The sequence below is a fragment of the Saccopteryx bilineata genome, chromosome 3 (assembly GCF_036850765.1).
Source record: "Saccopteryx bilineata isolate mSacBil1 chromosome 3, mSacBil1_pri_phased_curated, whole genome shotgun sequence".
Lineage (NCBI taxonomy): Eukaryota > Metazoa > Chordata > Mammalia > Chiroptera > Emballonuridae > Saccopteryx > Saccopteryx bilineata.
In genome coordinates, this window is record NC_089492.1 from 288,563,448 (window position 1) to 288,581,799 (window position 18,352).

General features: G+C 59.5%; 1 protein-coding gene across 6 annotated transcripts in view; it reads right to left on the reverse strand.

Moving 5' to 3' along the window:
• Positions 1-18,352, reverse strand: part of LOC136331685 (calmodulin-binding transcription activator 1-like) — a 724,201-nt gene that overhangs the window by 99,243 nt on the left and 606,606 nt on the right. For 5 of the 6 annotated variants that reach the window (XM_066270563.1, XM_066270566.1, XM_066270565.1 and 2 more), the window contains one exon: positions 9,660-9,813. In XM_066270563.1, the coding sequence (XP_066126660.1) occupies positions 9,660-9,813 (154 nt within the window). Of the gene's footprint in view, positions 1-9,659; positions 9,814-12,205; positions 12,305-18,352 lie in introns of those variants that run through there. The other variant, XM_066270567.1, reaches the window with a different exon arrangement.

Consider the following 18,352-nt stretch of genomic DNA (forward strand, 5'->3'; position numbering starts at 1 on the left):
GTTTAGGGGACGACACTTCTATGAAAGATGGGGAACCCCAAAAAAGACTCCTCTCAGAGAAGGTAGGACTGGTGGGGGCAGTGTTGGGCTCTCAGACGGGGGTTCCTTGCCTGGATTTCTAGTCACTGAGGGTGGGATTGGGGAGGGGACCCACCTAGTCAGACATGGGGACCCAGAAGGGCCTCCTCTTCATTGTCAGCGGAAACCACAGCAGGCATTCCTGACACGGCTATTCTAAGCAGCGGTGGGACGTTACTGACGGCCAGGGCAGACCCTGAGCCCCGTGTCTGAATGAGCTGTGCAGGAAGAAGTGACCGGGACATGCGGAAGGCCGGTGGGAGACAGGCTGGCTGGACCATGCTGGCCTTACAGGCGTAAGGTGCAAGGAAGATCTCTGATTTCTCTGGGCCTTTTCCTCATCTGCCAAGTGGGTGCCCAGCTCTGGTTCACCTGACGACCTGTCACTGTGCCCTAAGGGACTTTAAAGACACCCAGATGAGTGAGCCCCACGCCGAGGATCCTGATTCAGTGCCTCCACAGGAGAGCTGAGGCTGGCCAGGGTCAAGGGCCCCAAGCCAGAGACCCCTTCTGCCCTGAAACGTCATTGGAGGGGAACTGGACAAGGAGTCAGAAAGGAGAACTCGGGAAGGCCCTCACTCCATGGCGGTCCCACGAGCCGGGGAGCGCTAGCTGGCTGCCCCTTTGCCCTGTGCAGCAGTATCTTCTAGAAGGACGACAGGGTGCACCAGCCAGGGCGTGGGCCACTCCAGTAACGGCACTGGTGGCGCCTGCCGGAACAGATGTTTGGCTTTTCTGCAAGGGAAGAGGTTTCTTGGTGGTGTGAGGAGCAGATAACAAGTGGCACATTGGTTACAGAGATAACCCGGCCCAACAGAGGCCCCTAGTAGTGGGGGGCCCTTCCTTCTTGCCCCCACCAGCCTGGGTGCATCCAGTTCTCAATGCTCAGTAAAGACCTGTAAAAAGGGTGATCATATAGCTTGCTGCCCAGACAGGTCACCTTGGAGGCAGACCGGTGCGGTGATCATCCAGAGGGACGATGGTACAAACGGGGATGCTCCCTGGTGGCCCGGGATGTGTGTTCACCCTATTTAAGGAACTGCATGACAAAGGCCTTTCAGTGCGTGAATGAGCCCAACTGGATTCCTTCTTGGAGTTGTTGACATGGGAAGGCAGTCTCCATGGCAACAAGGTCAGTGGGAAATGGCAGCGCATTGGTTTAATTTTCGCTGTACTCTTGTTGACAGGGATAAAGGCTCTGCCTCTGATTTCTTGGTTCAACTGGATAACATTTTCATTAGGTTTAACTTCTCATATCCAGACACCCACATACTATTCAATTTCCCTGGCTCGTCTTCAACTCTCAGTCTCCTACTGGTCCTGAGGACATGGTCAGAAATCTCATTTTGAGGAGTTTGGAGGCTGGTTGGGGACAGGATGGCACGTGTGCTCAGGGACGTAGGTGCCGTAGCCTGAATGGGTTTGCAGTTCCTGGTTCTGGATGTTGGGGATGTGGGTCAGTGGGACCTGACTCCCGCCCCCCCCCCCCCCCGTCTTTCACGGGGAGGCACAGGTGTGCTCCAGTAGTCACGGTGCCCTGGAGAAGGCGGGGTGCCTGAGAACTTAACACAGCCACTGCCCCTCCCAGCTGGGACAGACCTCAGCCCGCAGGGGAGAGGCCAGGAGGAGGGGCTTCCCAATCAGGAGTGTCACAGCTGTGATGTCAGGGGAGTCAGCCGCATGGGCGTGGTGCTCCCTGCACCTCTGCACGTGGCCACACCGACCATCTCCTAGAGATCCCGTGACACAGTGGCCCTGGCTCAGTGTTTGGGCACCGGCCCTGCTGACTGGACACGAATGTGGTGTCGCGGGCCATCCTGAGGCTCTAGAATCTCCAGGAATTCTGCGTGCCGCTGTAGGAAGAGCGTGAATGTACTTGAAGCTCTCTGATGGTCTGGTGATGTCGGAGGCTCAGTTTGGCCGAGAGAGAAGCAGCTTTGGCAATTACCTCGCATCCAGGGGCCATGTGGGCCCGGGAACCCTCTTCTCACTGGAGTTTAACTGCAACCCATCCTTCCTGGCCCAGGCCGAGGGCAGAGAGGACAGGCAGTGACCGCTGGCCTGAGCAGCCCCTCCTGGCCACTGGCAGTGGGGGCAAGGAACCCAGTAGTGTTCCAGACAGTTTCCATCTTGCTTCGTGTGAGACTTGGGGCTCAGGTGTTCTGAGGTGTCACCCACAGGGAGGCAGGTGCCATCGAAAGAGGCAGCTGCCTCTCGGCTCTTAACTGTGGCCCGGAACCTTTGATTTTCAAAGAGAAGCTGGAGATCTAGAGATTTCAATGTTGGCAAGGAATTCTAAGTTTAACCAAACCACCCTCCAGGATGAGTAGGACTGTGTTAGCTCCGGGTGTCAGTCAGCCACGGGACGTGGGCGGTGCTCCTTGTATCCCCAATTCCAGCTCAGAGGTGCACCCCGCCAAAGTCTCCTGCCTGAGCGGATGTCAGAAAGGACCCAGGAGTTTGTAACAGCAGGTGGTACGTGGTGCCCAAACAGCCCTGAGTGGCAAGTAGCCAGGGAGAGACACAGACTCAAAAGGAGTATCTCTCTTTTAGTTCTCCTTTGTGGGGGCCAATTCTGCTAAATAAAATTTTTAAAAAAATTTTTCTGAAGTGAGAAGCAGGGAGGCAGAGAGACTCCTGCATGCGCCCGACCGGGATCCACCAGGCAAGCCCATCAAGGGGCGATGCTCTGCCCATCTGGGGCATTGCTCCACTGCAACCAGAGCCATTCTAGCACCTGAGGAGGAGGCCATGGAGCCATCCTCAGCGTCCAGGCCAACTTTGCTCCAATGGAGCTTTGGCTGTGGGAGGGGAAGAGAGAGACAGAGAGAAAGGAGAGGGAGAAGGGTGGAGAAGCAAATAGGCTCTTCTCCTGTGTGCCCTGGCCAGGAATTGAACCCGGGACTTCCACATGCTGGGCTGATGCTCTACCGCTGAGCCAATAGGCCAGGGCCCGCTAGATGAACTTTAGCCAGAGGGAGAAAGGCATATTTGCAAAATGAGCTGGCTCCTCCCAGCATAGCAGGAAAAGCAGCACAGCCTACCTACAATCAGCCCTGCCTCCATGCCTACTACCTGCTCTGCTCTCGGCCAGGTGGGGAGGTGCCCAGAATACAGTCTGGCAGAAGAGAAGGATGACAGGAACCCACCCAGCCTGCCCCCTAGCCAGCAGGCCTTCACTAAAGGGACAACCAGCACGGGCAGGGAAATCCTCTCTGAGCCTTCTGTCCTGTCCTCACCAGCGCAGTGACTCCGGGTCCTGCAGACACAGGCAGGGACCAGAGCCTTCTGGGCCTTCTGTCCTTAGGGACAGAGCTGCTCCCTGGGCCCTGGGTCTACTGTGGGGACAGGGACGCAGATGTGCTTCCTTTGACGGCATTCTGGGGCTGGCTTCTCTTGACTTCAAGTCACGAAGTGTCTGGCAAGACCCACTTTGTGCCGCGCACTAACATTTGACTTGTAACACGAGGAAACTTGGAGGGCAGCACACCCTGTCCCAGATTCTGTGGAAAGGCCTCCAGGGTCCTGGAACACCCAGAGCCCCACACCCCCTTCTCTGTGCGTGTTCCAGGTCAGCACTGGCTCCGGCTCTGCCTCCTTCCCACTGGAGTCTGAGAACCAGCCGCCGCTCCGAGGCCCGGGGCCTGCTCCCCAAGGCGGGATCTCTCGGTCGGCTCTGGCTGGAGTCGGCTTCTGGCCGGGATCTCTCAAAAAGCATGAGAATCTCGCTTGTTAACATTCAGGTTCCTAAGGCCCACTCAGACCTGAGGACTCAGAATGTCTTGGAGGGTGGAGCCTGCCTTTTTATCGACCTGCCCAGGTGTTTGTGACGTGGGGCGCCGCCCCTGGCGCTGAGCCACCCCTCTGCCCAGGATGTGTGGGGCTGGGGGCACTGAGGGGGGGGGACCACCACTGCTCTGGCTGCCCCGAGTCCCATGGTGGGCACACCTACTCGTTCCTGACTCCCAGCCCCCCCCTTCAGAGGCGGGGACACTGGAAAACACGTCCAAGAGAACATTTCTGGCAGAAAAAAATCCTCCTTTCTAAGAGCAGCCTCCCTTTCCCCAGACTGCTCTCCCCACCACTTCACCTCCTATCTCACATGCCCCAGACTGTGGTTTCGTGGGGGCTGCACCTTTGTGACTTGCTTTGCCAGGTGATGTCTGAGGCAGAAAGGAAAGGGGGTGCACTCGCTCCTCCCCCACCCCGAGCCCACTGCCCCAGACTTGCAGAGCAGGTCCAAGATGGCCTCCCACCACTTCCCAGGCTCCCTTGCAGCCAGGGCCCCAGGCACGGGTGGGACAGAGCCTCCTGTCTGCAGGCTCTGGAGGAGCCGGGCTGGGGAGTCCCGCTCCTGCAGACCGTGGGCCTCTCGGAGCCGCTCTGCTGCTAGCCCACCAGGTGGCGCTAGTCGACCAGGAACGGGTTTTGGTGCAGCATCGGGAGAGGGAAGCCTTTGTTGATTTTACTTCTTGATATTTCTATAATCACCAGGATTACAATCTAAGCAAAAAAGCAAAACAAATAAACACTTCCCCTCTTACTGGATCTTTGGTCTTTGTCTGGAAAATTATGAGGAAACAACAGATGCACTGACTATAAAACCCTCGGCTTGGGCGTTGCAACAGCGAGGGCCTCCTGGATGTGGGGAAGGGGGGTGGGGGCACTGGAGGTGTAGGGCTCAGTGGCTCAGCACGTGGGGCTAGGAGCCCAGGAGGGGCAGCCGACCAGCCCGCTCCCCGTCAGCCCCTGTCACGCCCGCCCCTTAGTAGCGGTGAGGAGTTCCCCGTCTCCATCTGTGCTGGGCTTTGCCGGGTCCCTGGCGGCTTGTGGCACTGGCCTGGCAGTCACACAGAGGCTAGGAATGTGCTCTTCTTGAGGGCACAGTGAGGGGCCCGGACGTGGCTCCTGAAAACACTAGCAGGCTGCAGGGGCACCCAGACCAGAGCTGACCTGGGCGTCTGTGTATGGCTGGGGGCCGGAAGAGCATACTCACTGCCCCACATGGGCTCACCCTCCTTCACATGACCTCTAGCCCCCTTCACATGACCTCCACCCCCTCCTTCACATGACTTCTACCCCCCCACATGACCTCGACCCCCTCCTTCATGTGACTTCCACCCCCTCCTTCACTGTGACCTCTACCGCCCACACTCAGCCTCCTCCTTCACACTCAGCATAGCCTTGATCACCTCATTCTCTGCATGCATGGCCTTCACCCTCTCAAATTCAACATGGCCTCCTCAACATGGCCACTGCTTTCTCATACTCAGCATGACCTTTACCCTCTTGCCCTCAACATGACCTCCATCACTGCGTATCTGCTTGTCCTTAAAGCGTGACCACTCCATCACCTTCGTGCCACGCTGTGTGTCTGCTTTTGCCTGTGTCCCCCGCCATGCTGTAGTGCACAAACCCGTCCGGGAGGCCCCTGCCTCCTGCCCGGCTCCGAGTCCCTGAAATCATCAGGACCTGGGCGAGTCCGCCCCCAGGAGCCTGCTGACTATTGCCGTGTTCGGTTCTCTGAATTTCCAGGCTCCCGAAGGCAGAGCCGTCCTTGCCTGCGGTGCAGTCTGCTTTGGACCCAGTAGCTGGCACAGCTCTCCAGTTTGCCTTCCTGGGGGCTGGGCCTGAGCTCCTCCCATCCGGCACCTTGCCCCAGGCCCGCACAGGGCAGGGCTCAGAGCAGTCACTCTAAAAGCTGGTTCCAGCCCAGTGTTTCTGGATGCAGGAGTCCCTGAAGGGCTGTCCAGCTGGCCTTTCAGTGCCCACTCTTGGCACAGAGCTTGGCACGGCTCAACCTCAAGACACAGGGCCAGCTTCCCTGACTGCGTGTGGAAGGCCGCAGCCGCGCACCTGCATGCTTGTGTCCACGGTGTCACGTGACAGCCATGACCACAGGGTGGGGCTCCCTTCCCTGAAGGATGATGGTGAGGCCCAAGAGGCCGAGTGACTGGTTCCGGGTCCCACTGCACTCCGAGCCCAGCTCCTGGGTGGCCGTCTGCACCTCTCCCCCAGTCTCACTACCGCTCAAGCCCACTCATCCGCTTTCCCTGGGGAGATGTCAGGCACCGGTTCTGGTCCAGATTGCGCCTGTATGTCCACCTGAGCCTGCCAGTCTGTGCTTCCAGGCACTGGGGCAAGGCGGCTACATGCGTGGGTGATAAGGGCCATCGCGTTGTGCACGTGTGAGCATGTGTACCAGCCACAGGTGTGTACCAACCAGCATGCCTGTGAAAACACGTGTGTGGATGCGGACCCTGGGGCCAGCCCCCAGGCTTGGCCATGTGGTACTGCTGAGGACCCCACCACAGAGGTCTTGGACCCCGGAGCAACAGCTGGGGACCTTGGGCAAGGATGTAGGAATGCAGCCCAGTCCAGAAGACACTGGTGGGGCTGCTGATGAGCTCTGGGACTGCGTGAGCTGCAGGGAGACCCAGGCCTTGCTTCGGAATGCAAGGCCATCTGGCCGCCAGGGTGGGGACAGCTGGGGCAAGGGCTGTGAACACAGCTTAAAACTCAAGCCCTCTGCTCACTCTGGACGGCACAAGCTCACGGACGCTTAGCTGGGAGGTGGCTGGCAGGCCCGCCCCCTTCCGGGCTGCCAAGGCGTGGGCAGGGCAGAACGCCATGGGTAATCAGAGGAGCGGGCCCACTCTGCAGGAACCAGTCCCAGTGGGCTCCCTGACAGCTTACCCAGAGTAGAGGGCGGAAGGCAGGGGCACAGTGGCTCAGAACTGCTATGCTCCTGGGAAGCCAAAGGTCACTGAGCAAGCTCCCCACAGGGCTAGTTGGACACAGGCTCAGAGCCTGTCTAGCACACCTCCCCACTCAAAATTGACCTGGGAGGAGAGGACCCACCTGCCGAGCCCCCCTCTCATGCTATGGCAGTTTGCTGGCCCCAAAGCTGGGGCCTGCTCAGAGCAGCTGCATTGGAACAGACCCCAGAATTTCCAAGATGACACGCGCGGGGCTTTAGGTCACGTTCACTTGTACTCTGTAAACTCTAACTCTCAGACAGGAACCGAACCAGTCATCCTCAGGCCTTGGGCCGAGATGAGCAGTTCTCAGCTGAGGTCCTATGGGGGTACCCAGCTTGAGCTCGGCTCCACTTGGCCCCGAATGACTCACATGTCAAACCCTAGTGCCCAAAGTACAGTATGTCAGGTTGGTAGTGCTGAGCAAAAGACTACACTTCCCAGACTTCTTTGCAAACAGGAATGACCATCTGACCACATTCTGGCCAATGATACATGAATAGAAGTGTGTACAACATCTGGGCCCTGTCCCTTAAAAGGCAAACGATTGCCCTCTACTTTCTCTTCTCTGCTTTCAGTGATTGGAATGCAGTTGTGAGGGCAGGAGCTGCAGCAGCCACCTTGGACCATGTAAGACAAGGCAACACTCTAGGAATGGCGTAGCAACCAGCTGAAAGGAGCCCAGATGGCTGGTCCCTGACATGGGGGCTGCCGTGTCAACCTTGAACTGCTATGGCAAAGAGAGAGAGAGCAGCAGGACTCATATTCCAACTATCACAGAAGGGACTGCTGGTGAGAGGAAGCATTTTGGAAGCCTATGGGGAATTCCTAACAGATATCACAGTTTTTCCCTGTCTTTTTTTTTTCCTTTTAAATCTGGCAAAGGCATCCTTCATTTTGCAGGCAGTCTATCCCTCAAAGGACACAGTGGTGGCAAGAACCACTGGGGTTCTCGGACCCAGTCTGGCTCACTAGTCGGCGTGTGTGAGGTCCCCAAAGCCAAAGAACCTCTGTGGCGGGTGAGGCGAAGGTGCACCCCCCTCCCCGCACCACTGGTGAGCACAACGCTGTGATTAAACCACTGACGACTGCTGCAGGCAGAGAAATGGGGGAACATCAGGAAATCAAACTGTGAAGTCTTCAGAGGGATGTGATTCATGTGAGAATGTGACGAAGCTAATGTGCTTGGCTCCAGCGCTGGGTGGCACGCCTGGTTCTGGAGCCAAACCCAATGCCTCCTTGGCTCCCAGCCCCTCTGCCTCCCCCGAGCACCGTGAGCTGTGCCCTGTGTGCGTGCTACGCTGATCGGCGCTGAGGCTTTGATTGGGGCCACGTTTCCTGGGGCCACGTCTCCAGGCTGTGCATCTGTGACCAGAGCCACGCACCCATGTGCACCCTGAGTGTCTGAAATCAGCTCGATTACCATCAGCCATGTGCCACCCAGTCTGGGGTGCCGCTCGGCTCCGGCGCCATGCCCCCGGGGAGCCCGGGGTTACAGGAGTTGGGGGAGTTTGTTGTAGTTTTACGTGATTTTCTTCATGCACTGAAGACTTTTGAACAGGCTTTCGGGGTCCCTCCTGGGAAGCAGCAGAGGTCCAGGCTCCAGCCCCGGAGTTCACGGAGCTTAAGCCCCGCGCCCTCTGGTGGGGGACACAGCCTGAGCCCGGAGGCCCCTGGGCTGTCTGGTTCTAGGTTCCTTGTGGCAGCGGCAAACTGGCTGGAGCGTCCCGGCTCGGGAGGGTGACATCAGAATGAGTTCCATTTGGGGTTTAGTCCCTGGGCCAGCTGGGCTGTAAACCTCCCCTTCCCCACAGAACCCTCTGTCCCTCCTGATCCCCTATCCCAGCCTGAAACCCCCCCAAGTCCAAGCACTGAGGAACTCTGAAGATCAGCTGGTTACTGCAGGGGCCACCTGGCCTCAGCTTGGACACTTCCAGAAGTAGGTACTCACTCCTTCCAGGAAAGAACATTTCACTTGCTCCCTGTACATGGTGCCCGCTTCCAGAGGTGGCGCGTGCTGCGAAGGACCCGTGGACCCACTCTCTGAGGTCCTGCATGATGACAGGTCTTTGTCCAAAGCCTGAGGTCAATGTTCCGGAATGCTCGGCCCTGTGTCCAGCACTGGATGGCCCCCGGGCTCTTCTTGGATTCAGCAGACCCATGCGTGTTCTTCCTGAGCCCAGGTGTCCAGGTGGCAGGAGAGGCCACCAAGAACCCCTAGTGGCCGCTCAGAGCCGTGGCCCATGGCGATGTGGCTTTGGCTGAGGGGGCCAGGCTCTCTGGACTCACTTGGAGGTTTGCAGTCAGTGATCTGCACCTGACAGATGCCTCAGAAAGCATCGCTTTGCCGACAGAACGAAATCAGCTCCATTACCATCAGCCATGTGCCACCCAGTCTGGGGGCCAGGGCCTCTCATCCAGGAGCAGATGGGCCAAGGACAGGAGGCCGCCAGGTCCTGCCAGTCCCTCCCGGGCCCCACAGGCCCTTCCCTCCCCAGACTGCCATCGTTCTCCTGCCTGCCGCCCAGGAGACATTAGTGCCCCCTCTCCCGGCCCGGCTCCTCCCTGAGCCTCTGAGCCTCGCTGTTCCCACCTGCACTGTGGCCCAGGCATTCTGCGCCCTGCCTATCCCGTAGGGGACTGGTGAAGAGCCAGCGAAGGGATGGGGTGGGAGCGACCCTCCTCACAGCTACTTCACCACGTCACTGTCATCTGAGGTGATGGGGGCTCCTGCACCTCGGTTGCCAAGGCCACGGAGGGCCTCCTGGCCTCGCCAGGATGATGCCAGCCCAGTCTCTGGGCCAGGCAGCCGAGCCTACTCACACATGGGCTTCAGCTGCCCGATGAGCTCCTCTTTCGTCCATTTCGCCCACTCCTTCTTGTCGGTGTTGATGGAGCAGAGGATGGGGCCGCAGGGCTTGCCACAGTCCTCGATGGCCGGCACGTTGAGATAGTGCACCAGGACGATGTCGGGGTTCTGCGGGGAGAGCACAGAGACTGGCAGCATGAGGGCGGCACGGGGCCCAACCAGGGTCCTCCCCCCAGCCGGTACGGACGGACCGCGTGTCTGCGCACCAGGCTTCCCAACCTCGCTGACGCAGGCCCGCGAGTCAGGCCGTTCCCCGTGGTGGGGCTGTGCATGCGAGGCAGCATCCCTGGTGTCAACCTGCCTGGATGCCACGAACCCACAACTTGCCGTCACGACAACTAGAAGTGTCTCCAGACACTGCCGAATGTGCCCTGGGGGATAGACTGGTCCCCAGTGGAGGACCACTGCTTACACGTGTCTGGCTGGTGTGTAACAAAGGACCACACAGAAGGTCAGACGCATCTCCGGCTCACAGACCCTGGACTGTCCGCCACTAGCTGCCCAGGTGCACCGGGCTGGCCTGTGCTTTACACACACGCCCTCACCACAGCTCGCGGCTATCCCACAGACAGGGATCGTCACTTGCTTCTTCCTGGGGGGCAAGGCATCCCGCTTCCAAGAATGGACACCCCTCTGCCCGGACAAACAGCCCCACAGCACACGCCTTCCTGGCCCCACCCAGGAGGCAGTCGCCACTCACGACCCCTGGGAACGCCTTCTTGAAATCCTCCCCAGAACTGAAGAACGGGAGGAACTCTGGGGGAGCCTTTGCAAGCAGTGTGTCCCCAAATGGTTCTACCGAGATGGGTTGGCCTCTTTCCATCAGACTCAACTCAAAATACCCTCAGTCCCTGGGTTCCTGTCTGCCCACTACCAGGTCTGACGGGGACATGCCAGGGTTGTCTGTGGGCGTGGCAGCTTCAATGCAAATAACCCAGTGCCCCCCCCCCCCCCCCGGCTTTCCCTGGCTCCCGGAAGGTAAGGCTGGTTTGGGGCAAAGTCAGACCTGACACATTTGATGAAAAGCAAACAAACATGTCCCTTTATAATACAGCCAAAAAAACAAACAACGATAAAAAACAAACAGAAGAACCTTCTAACCCAATCAGAAGGTATTTCTTCTAAGGAAACTTCTGACAATATTATACCAAGATGCTGCAGGGGACTGTACAGAAAAGCCACTTGGAGAATCCCTTCCCATGCCCTTTCCCCAGATCGGTATCCTCTGCTTTTCCTGCTCGACATCCGGCCACGAGGTCCAGGTGGCACGAGGACCCCAGGCGTGGAGGCTGGGCCTGCTGTCACTTTTCTGGGTATGGTCAGAGTGAGCGTAACAAATGGATACGTGAGTCAATCAATGAGTTAATAAACAGACTCACGAGGACACAGGACCAGTACAAGAAAGTGACTGGTGTAATTTAAGAAGATTTTCAGTAAGGGTTGAAACAGAGGGCTTTTTTTTTTTTCCTCCCTTGCCAACGCTCAGTTAACCAGGAAATTAAATCAACACGGCCAGGAGCCTCCTCCGTAATGGCAGCTTTTCTGGGTGGCAGTAATCACGCTCTTTCATAACGGCGCTAATCCCTGACATGGGTGTGCGCCGTGTTCACTTCGAAGTGCTTCCAGCCATTCTCTAATTTGGTGCCCACGCCAGCTGGGGAGCGGGCTGGGCAGGGCAGGGCCAGGCGCCCTCCCTCTCCAACGAGGAGACTGAGCCCAGAGACACTGTGACTTTTGCCCGAAGCTGTGTGTCTAGAGAGAGAGAGAGAGAGAGAGAGCGAGCGAGCGCGAGCCTTGGCCGGAAGCCAGGCCTGTTTCCGCCGGGTCTCGGAGCTTTCCTGCCTCATATTCACTGCATCCTGGCCATGTGCCTGAGGGGGAAGTGGGCTGTAGACATGCTCTGCTCGTTGCATGGAGGGGGTGGTCCAGGGGACCTGAGGAGGCACCCCTGAGTCCCTGCCCTGTGCGCTTCCTGAGACCAGAGCTCTGCCTCTTCAGGGCGGCGCCTGGGCTTGGGACTGCTGCCTGGGCCTGGGCCTGGAGGAGAGGCAGCACCGGCTGCTGAGCAAGACAGAGGGAGGATCAAAGGGCTGCGGGATCAGCAGGCCACCAACACTTCTTCTGATCCCCGTCCTGGAGCCTGAGCTGGAGCTGGGCCCTGCAGGGTGGCATGTCAGCCACCCGGGAGATGCAAGACCTGCGGCTTCCTGCCCCACAGCCCAACCAAGTGCCTGGCCAAGGCTGCGGGAGGCCAAGGCTGCGGGAGACCAAGGCAGCAAGACAGGCAGGGGCTTGGGGAGCCGAGGACCGCTTCACCATGCACCCAAACCCACACACCAGGGGTGCCTGCATGGAGCCCCCCCGAACTCTCCTATTTCAGAAAGCTCTGTGCCTTCCTTCAGTGCCCAGCTCCATTTCTGCATAACCAGCCTCCACCTATTCTTGGAGGATGAGCAGCAGGCTCGCCGCCTCCTCCAGGAAGCATTCCCAGATACCTCACCCTCTTTATCTTGACGACAGCAGGATGGCGATCGGGTTTGCGTCCTAACAGTCTGTACGTCTCCTCGATCTCCTCCACCCCAGGGGCAATGCCCCGGAGTGATCACGGTGCCTGGCAGTGACCATTGGCCCCTTTCACATTAGTGGAATTGAATTTGGCTGACTTGGGACGTCTCATCCTTACTTTCCTAGATTTGTGTGCAACTGACATCTGGCTTGGGTTTTCTGGGTCTATGAAGGACAGGCAGTCTTTGTGAGCCCTGCGTTTGTAAGAGGCTTACAGCCCGGCTGGTTCTTAACCTTTTCCGGGTCTAAGGCCTCTTTGAGAATTCAGCAAAGGCTGCAGATACTCCCAGCCTCGAAAAACTCCCCAAGTCACAGTGACAGCCCATGTTAGGAGTTCACAGACCCAGTGACTGGGGCTCCACATCTGTAACTACTGACTTAGGGGTTCTGAATTCTCTGGAATCAGGGACCAGCCCCCCCCCCCCCCCGAGCTCCCACTCTGGGCCTTGTCCTTCTCAACAGCCTTGCTACAATGGAGAGGGAGTCCCAGCCTCCGCGGGCTTCACGGGACCAGGTTTGGGATTAGGAAACATGGAAGCAGGCGGCTTCCTGCTTTCTATCTGAACCACGGACTCCGTCCCAGGCCTGGCGTCCCTTGCAGCTGAGAGCCCCCTGTTGAATTTTAAGTGCTGACTTCCCGGCTGGAGGCTGGTTTGAAGACAGAGTGATGGAGGTGTTTTGGGAAATTTGGGGCACACGTCGCTCCTTGGCACCATTGCCACCTCATTCATTAGTCGTACATTTTATTGGGTGTTTTTGGCAAGAAAATATATTAGTGTAGAGTCCCGGTGTATCCGTTTCCTGAGCGCTCATGACAACGTTGGGCCCCCACCGAGTGCAGCTCTGCTGGTGGGGCTGAGAAGGCGGGAGGGCCGGGACACTGCCCGGGACTCTGCAGCCCCAACTCTGAACAGTGTGGAGCCAGCCGGCCTTGGCTTCCCCGGGCCGCTACAGGGCTTCCCCAGGGTTCACCACCCAGGACAGGCCTGGTGTGTGGGGGTCGGACAAGAGTCTGTCCCCAGGCTCACCTGTGCTAGAGGACTTCCATGGGGATGCTAGAGGTCACCCCGCCCGAAGGGAACATGACCTCGGAAGATGACCCCTGGAAAGTCCTGGAGGCCTGGCCTGGTGTGAACCTGGGGGGCGGGGGTGGTCTGGGGCTGTGGAGGGGAGAGCTGAGAATAAGTACAAGTCTCAGAGAAGTTCCAGAACCTTCCGGGAAAAGCTATGGACAAGAAGGTCCCATCCTGTCCTTTCGGTGGGCCTCAGCTCCTGGCCTGTGAAGGGGACAGTGCCCCTGCCCTCCCCACGGGGTGGCTGTAGGGAGACACGCTGGGGCCCGTGAGTGTGAAGCCTCATGGGGACAGACAAGTCCCTGCCTAAGTGTCAGTCGTCACCAAACCCCAAGCCAAACAGACATTTGACATTTCTCCGGAGAGAGTGACCGGCGCTGAGCTTCCGGCAGGCAGCTTGCCCACTCACACGCATCCGTTCTCCGCAGGCGGCCTGTCTGTCCTGACCCTCCTCGTACTGTGTGTAGACCCCGTCCTCTGTGAGCCGCCCAGGACCCTCCCGTCCCCACTGCCCCCTCGGTGCCCTCCTGCAGCCTCACGGCTTTCAGCCCACCAAGCTCCCAGGGTCCCCGTGTTCTCTCTGCGGCCCCACCCCTCTGCCCCCTCCCGGCGCACCTGTCAGGCTGGCCACTGACAATTCCTGAGGGGGCCTCGTGAATGCCCTGACTTCCCAGCCTGAGCCCAATGGCCTGTCCCAGGCTGCACCCCATGAGGAATGGCAGCCGTCTTCCCCCAGTCATCCAGGTCAACACCTGGGAGTTACCCATTCTGCCTCTCTCTCCCTCTCCCTCCTAACTCCCGTCACCAACTTCTGTCCGCACCCTGCCCCATAGAGTGCTATCTCGCCCGGAGAACAGCGAGTCTGAACCCATCTCCTGTCGGGTGGACCCTCCGCCTGCATCTCCTCTCCCTCCCGCCCTCCCTCCCAGTCCACTCCCCCAACACCCACAGGCATGATCCTGTAATTCCAGCGATGGTGAAGGACGCCCACACCCCTGAGATGGTCACCAGGCCCGCCATCTGTTTCTCCCTCCAGCCACTCACAGGCCCCTAGGCTCCCGGGGGGGGGGGGGCGCCCCTCCCCTCCCTTCCCCACGTCTGCCACACTCCCTGTTCTCCCTGGCTGGCGTGCTCCGGGGTACTCACTGGTGTCAGTCTCACTGCTGCCCCCTCACAGACACCTTACTCAGTGATCCCCAAACAGTGCCGCCCCCACGCCCGCCAGGCCCTGCTCCGTGACGCCCCTTTGCTTTCTAAACAGCAGCCGTTGCCGCCTCTCACATCTGAGCAGTCGCTGCCAGTCTGGCTTGTTCCCCCGAGCTCTGATGGCTGAGCTCCGTCTGTCCCCAGTGGGCTCCCCGAGCCCAGAGCGGGCCTGGCATGTGGCACATGCTGCCCTCCCTGCTGAATGCCAAGGAGGGGGGTGGCAGCCAGCTGCCCTAGGGCACCAGCCAACCAATGTGCCCAGGGCACTGACCTCAGCTGGGGGAGGGAGTGTCTGGGAAGCTGTGTCCTCCCTGGTGACTCAGCTCTCAGGGTCCCCCCCCCGCCTCCAATCAGGCATGTCATCCTGAGGGACAGACAGACAGGAGAGGAGGGGAAGAGTGGCATGTGAGGAGGGGGAGCTGCCTCTTCCAGCACCCATGGGGGACCAGGAGCCCTCGGCCCCTTCTTCAGAGGCTCATCTGGTCCCTTAGCCCAGTAGTTTCCAACTGCTGGTCTGTCAGAAGTTTCGGAGAATCTATAACCCTCACACAATATCAGATGGCTAAATCTTCCGCAGACCGGCACGGAATTTCTGGGGGACAAGGGTCAGCAGCTGAAATCCACTGCAGGCCGCCAGGAGCTGTGGGCAGGGGACTCGTTGGCTGAAGGTGCTGGGAGGGTAACCCCAGGAGCCCAACTTAGTCGCGTCCTAACTCATCCTTTCTAGACAGCTCCTTTCACCTGACCCGTGGGGACAAAAGGGAGTAAGGAGGACACACCAGGGACCCGTACATCCACAGGCACCGGGGAAGTGAAGAGTGTTCTGCATAAAGAATGCTCGGATGGTTAACCGGCTCCTTCACTGCAGGACTTGTCAGAGCCTTGACGGTGCCCTGCCCAGGCACCCTGCCCAGGACCTCTCCACGTGTGCGGGAAGGCTTGCCAGGCTTATCTGACCATGAACCTGAGCGCCTCGTGGGACCCTAGCGTTCGTTCTCTGGAACACAGTTTGGGAATCACGGATACAGTACAAAGCCAAAGGAAACACCTTCAGCATTCACTGGAAGCCAGGAGCCCTTGCCAATGCCCTGGGGCTCTGGGGAACGAGCTTCTGGTACCCAAGGTGCCCGCTCACCCTGGGCTCTGCTCCTGGCCTGGCCAGAGGCTCACCCAGCATTTGAGCTGCACTCAGTGGACCGCCGAGTTTCAGAGGAAGTCGCTGCCCTGATTGGGTGCACTGTCCACACCAAAGCTGCCCCCACCTGGTAGAGCTTCCTTCTGCAAAAGGGGGCCGACGGAGAGGCCAGGGTGGGGGATTCTGTCTCCCCTTCAAGTGCAGGCTCGTCCTTCCTGACCAGGGTGTCCCTGGAGGCTGGGGTCCGCATGGGGAGACCTGGGGACCAGGACAGCCTCCCACCTTGGGGCTGGGCATGTGCAGGTGCGGGGACGGGCAGGCTGGAGGTGAGCGACTGGCCAGGCAGTGGGGGGAGCTACAGTGACTGACTGCCTGGCTATTTCATCTTCTTATGACAGGTGGTGGGGATTTGAGGACAGGAGACTGCTTTGGACAAGAAAGTGTCCCTCGCTCCGTTCCTCCATGAGGGTGGCAGCTGCTGTGTGGGTGTTCAGTGGCTGGAATGGTCAGCAGAGGCGGTGGCCGGGGGTGCCAATCCTGGTCAAGCGATGTGGATCGGCCGTGCCGCAGACACTAGGACTTCAGACTCTCTGGCCCGGGCAAGCGGGGCTCAGCGAGCCAGGGAAACGGCAGGTGGGCAGGGCTGAGCTGCGTCTCCCCATCGCTCCCACAGGCTTTCCTGGAAAAGCCCCCACCAGGGAGAAGTGGGCTTGGCCCCCTGGGCAGGACTCAGACCTGGAGGCCTGGACCTCAGGCTGGGGCTGGGGCAGGAAGGAGAGGAAGGGAGGAGGAAGGAGAGAGAGACACTGACCAAGAGGCACAGCAGAGAGCCGTGGACGCCCAGGCTGATGGCGCTCAGGGTGGGCGGCCGGCCTGGTGCAGAGACAGGGGTGGTGGCTGCCAAGGCTTCCCTCAGAGAGCGCTGACCTCCGGCCTGGAGGGGGACCCCACAGCTCCCATGGCTTGTGGCTTCTGAGAGGGGAGGGGCGGCGCAGGGGTGGCTGTTCCGCGGCGGCAGCGTTTGTGGCTGTGCCCGAGCATGCTCTTTAGCATGGGGGAGATGGACGACTGTCCCTGCCTTGTTGGGAGGGCAGGAGGAGGGTAAGGGGCTCAGGATGGGCCTGACCCCTAGCCAGCACTCACATGCCAGGCCACCGGCCTCGCCAATGTGAGTGGGTATCCCGTATCTGCTCCTCGTCTAAGGCAGAGGCAGGAGGCATTCCAGCTGGCAGGGGGTGGCTAGGCCCTGCGCCTCCACATGCTGAGCCCCCCACACCCCACCCCAGGGTCTGCCCAGCAGGCCCTGCGACGGGGTGAAGGGGCAGCAGTGTGCCCTTCACCAGGGGCCCACGGCGAGGACCCATGTCACCTGGTGTCAGAGTCTGGGGGGGGGCTCGTGTCCTCCGTTCGGCCACTGCCAGGGGCGGGCTCTGGGCAGCGGGTGTTGGGGGCCCCACGGCCCCGGTCTTATGCTTCTGCTGGGCAGGACGGGGCCCAGAACCTGCATCCCTTTCTTTCTGTGGAGTGAGCAGGACAGCGGTGCAAGAAGTGGTTAAAAATGCAAAAAGCGGTTGGTTTTGATAAAGAAAAATGCAGCTGCAACATCTGTTTGACTCTTGTTTGCAGCTTCATCAACGCTAAGTGGTCAATAAATCAGAGTGGCATGGTGTTCCGTTTCTCCGGGGGCCCCATCATTAATCTCGTGCCAGTTCCCATGAAGAATGAGGGAGAGAGGCCGCACGATAGCGGGAATGTATACGTTACCCGGGAAGTCATAATAGCATGTAACGGTGCCACACACCTCCCCACTTGCCGCCGGGGCCCGGGGGGGGGGCCCTGCGCACCACCAGCCCGGGGGGGGGGGTGCGGGGGAGGGAGGCAGGGCGTAAATCAGCCCTGTTTGCACCACAACCCTGGTCTGTTATTGCATTTGTCCTACGAGCACTATTTCTGCGGCGTTTGTCCCAGAGAGCCCCCCTCTCCTGATCCTTGGAGGCAGAGCCTGCCCTGCCCCGGGGTGCTCAGGAAACAGGGACAGCGCCCATAAAACGGGCATGCGAAGCCAGTGGGAGGAAGGGAAGAATGTATTAGGGAACTGAGAAGATGATGACTCCAGGTAGCCCGTCTGTGGGTGTCCCTACACTGCAAACAAAGCACAGAAGAATCCTCTGGCCTGTGCTCCAGCAGCCGTGGGCAGCCTGGCATTTCTCCCCTGCTCTAGATAACAGTGTGAGGTGGGTGGATGTCCCCATTGGCAGAGAAGCCTGTCATGGAGCCCTGGCAGTCTCAGTTCGATCCCCTCTGTCCCCTGCTAATGGAAATGTGAGAACTGTGCCCTCATGCCCTCCAGGGCCAGGGTGGGTGGCCGCCGAGGGTCTGCCAGCCTGCAGGTGGCGGCCTCCCTCCTCTCCTCTCCGCCCTGGCCCAGGTGGGAAGGGGAGCCTCGCGGGCGGCCATGCGGGGACTGCCGCGTTTCACTGCCAGCCCTGGGTGACGGCTGGGTGCCCCTCGGGGAGTAGGACAGTGTTCATATTGCCGGCACACACCTCTGAGTGGTGCTTCTCTTTGCAAAGATAACTTGCTGAGTGTCAGCTGTGTTCCAGGCGCCACCTTTAAGCCCCACCTCCATTTCCTAGTTTAGTTCCTTGCAGACCCAGAGTTTAGGCAT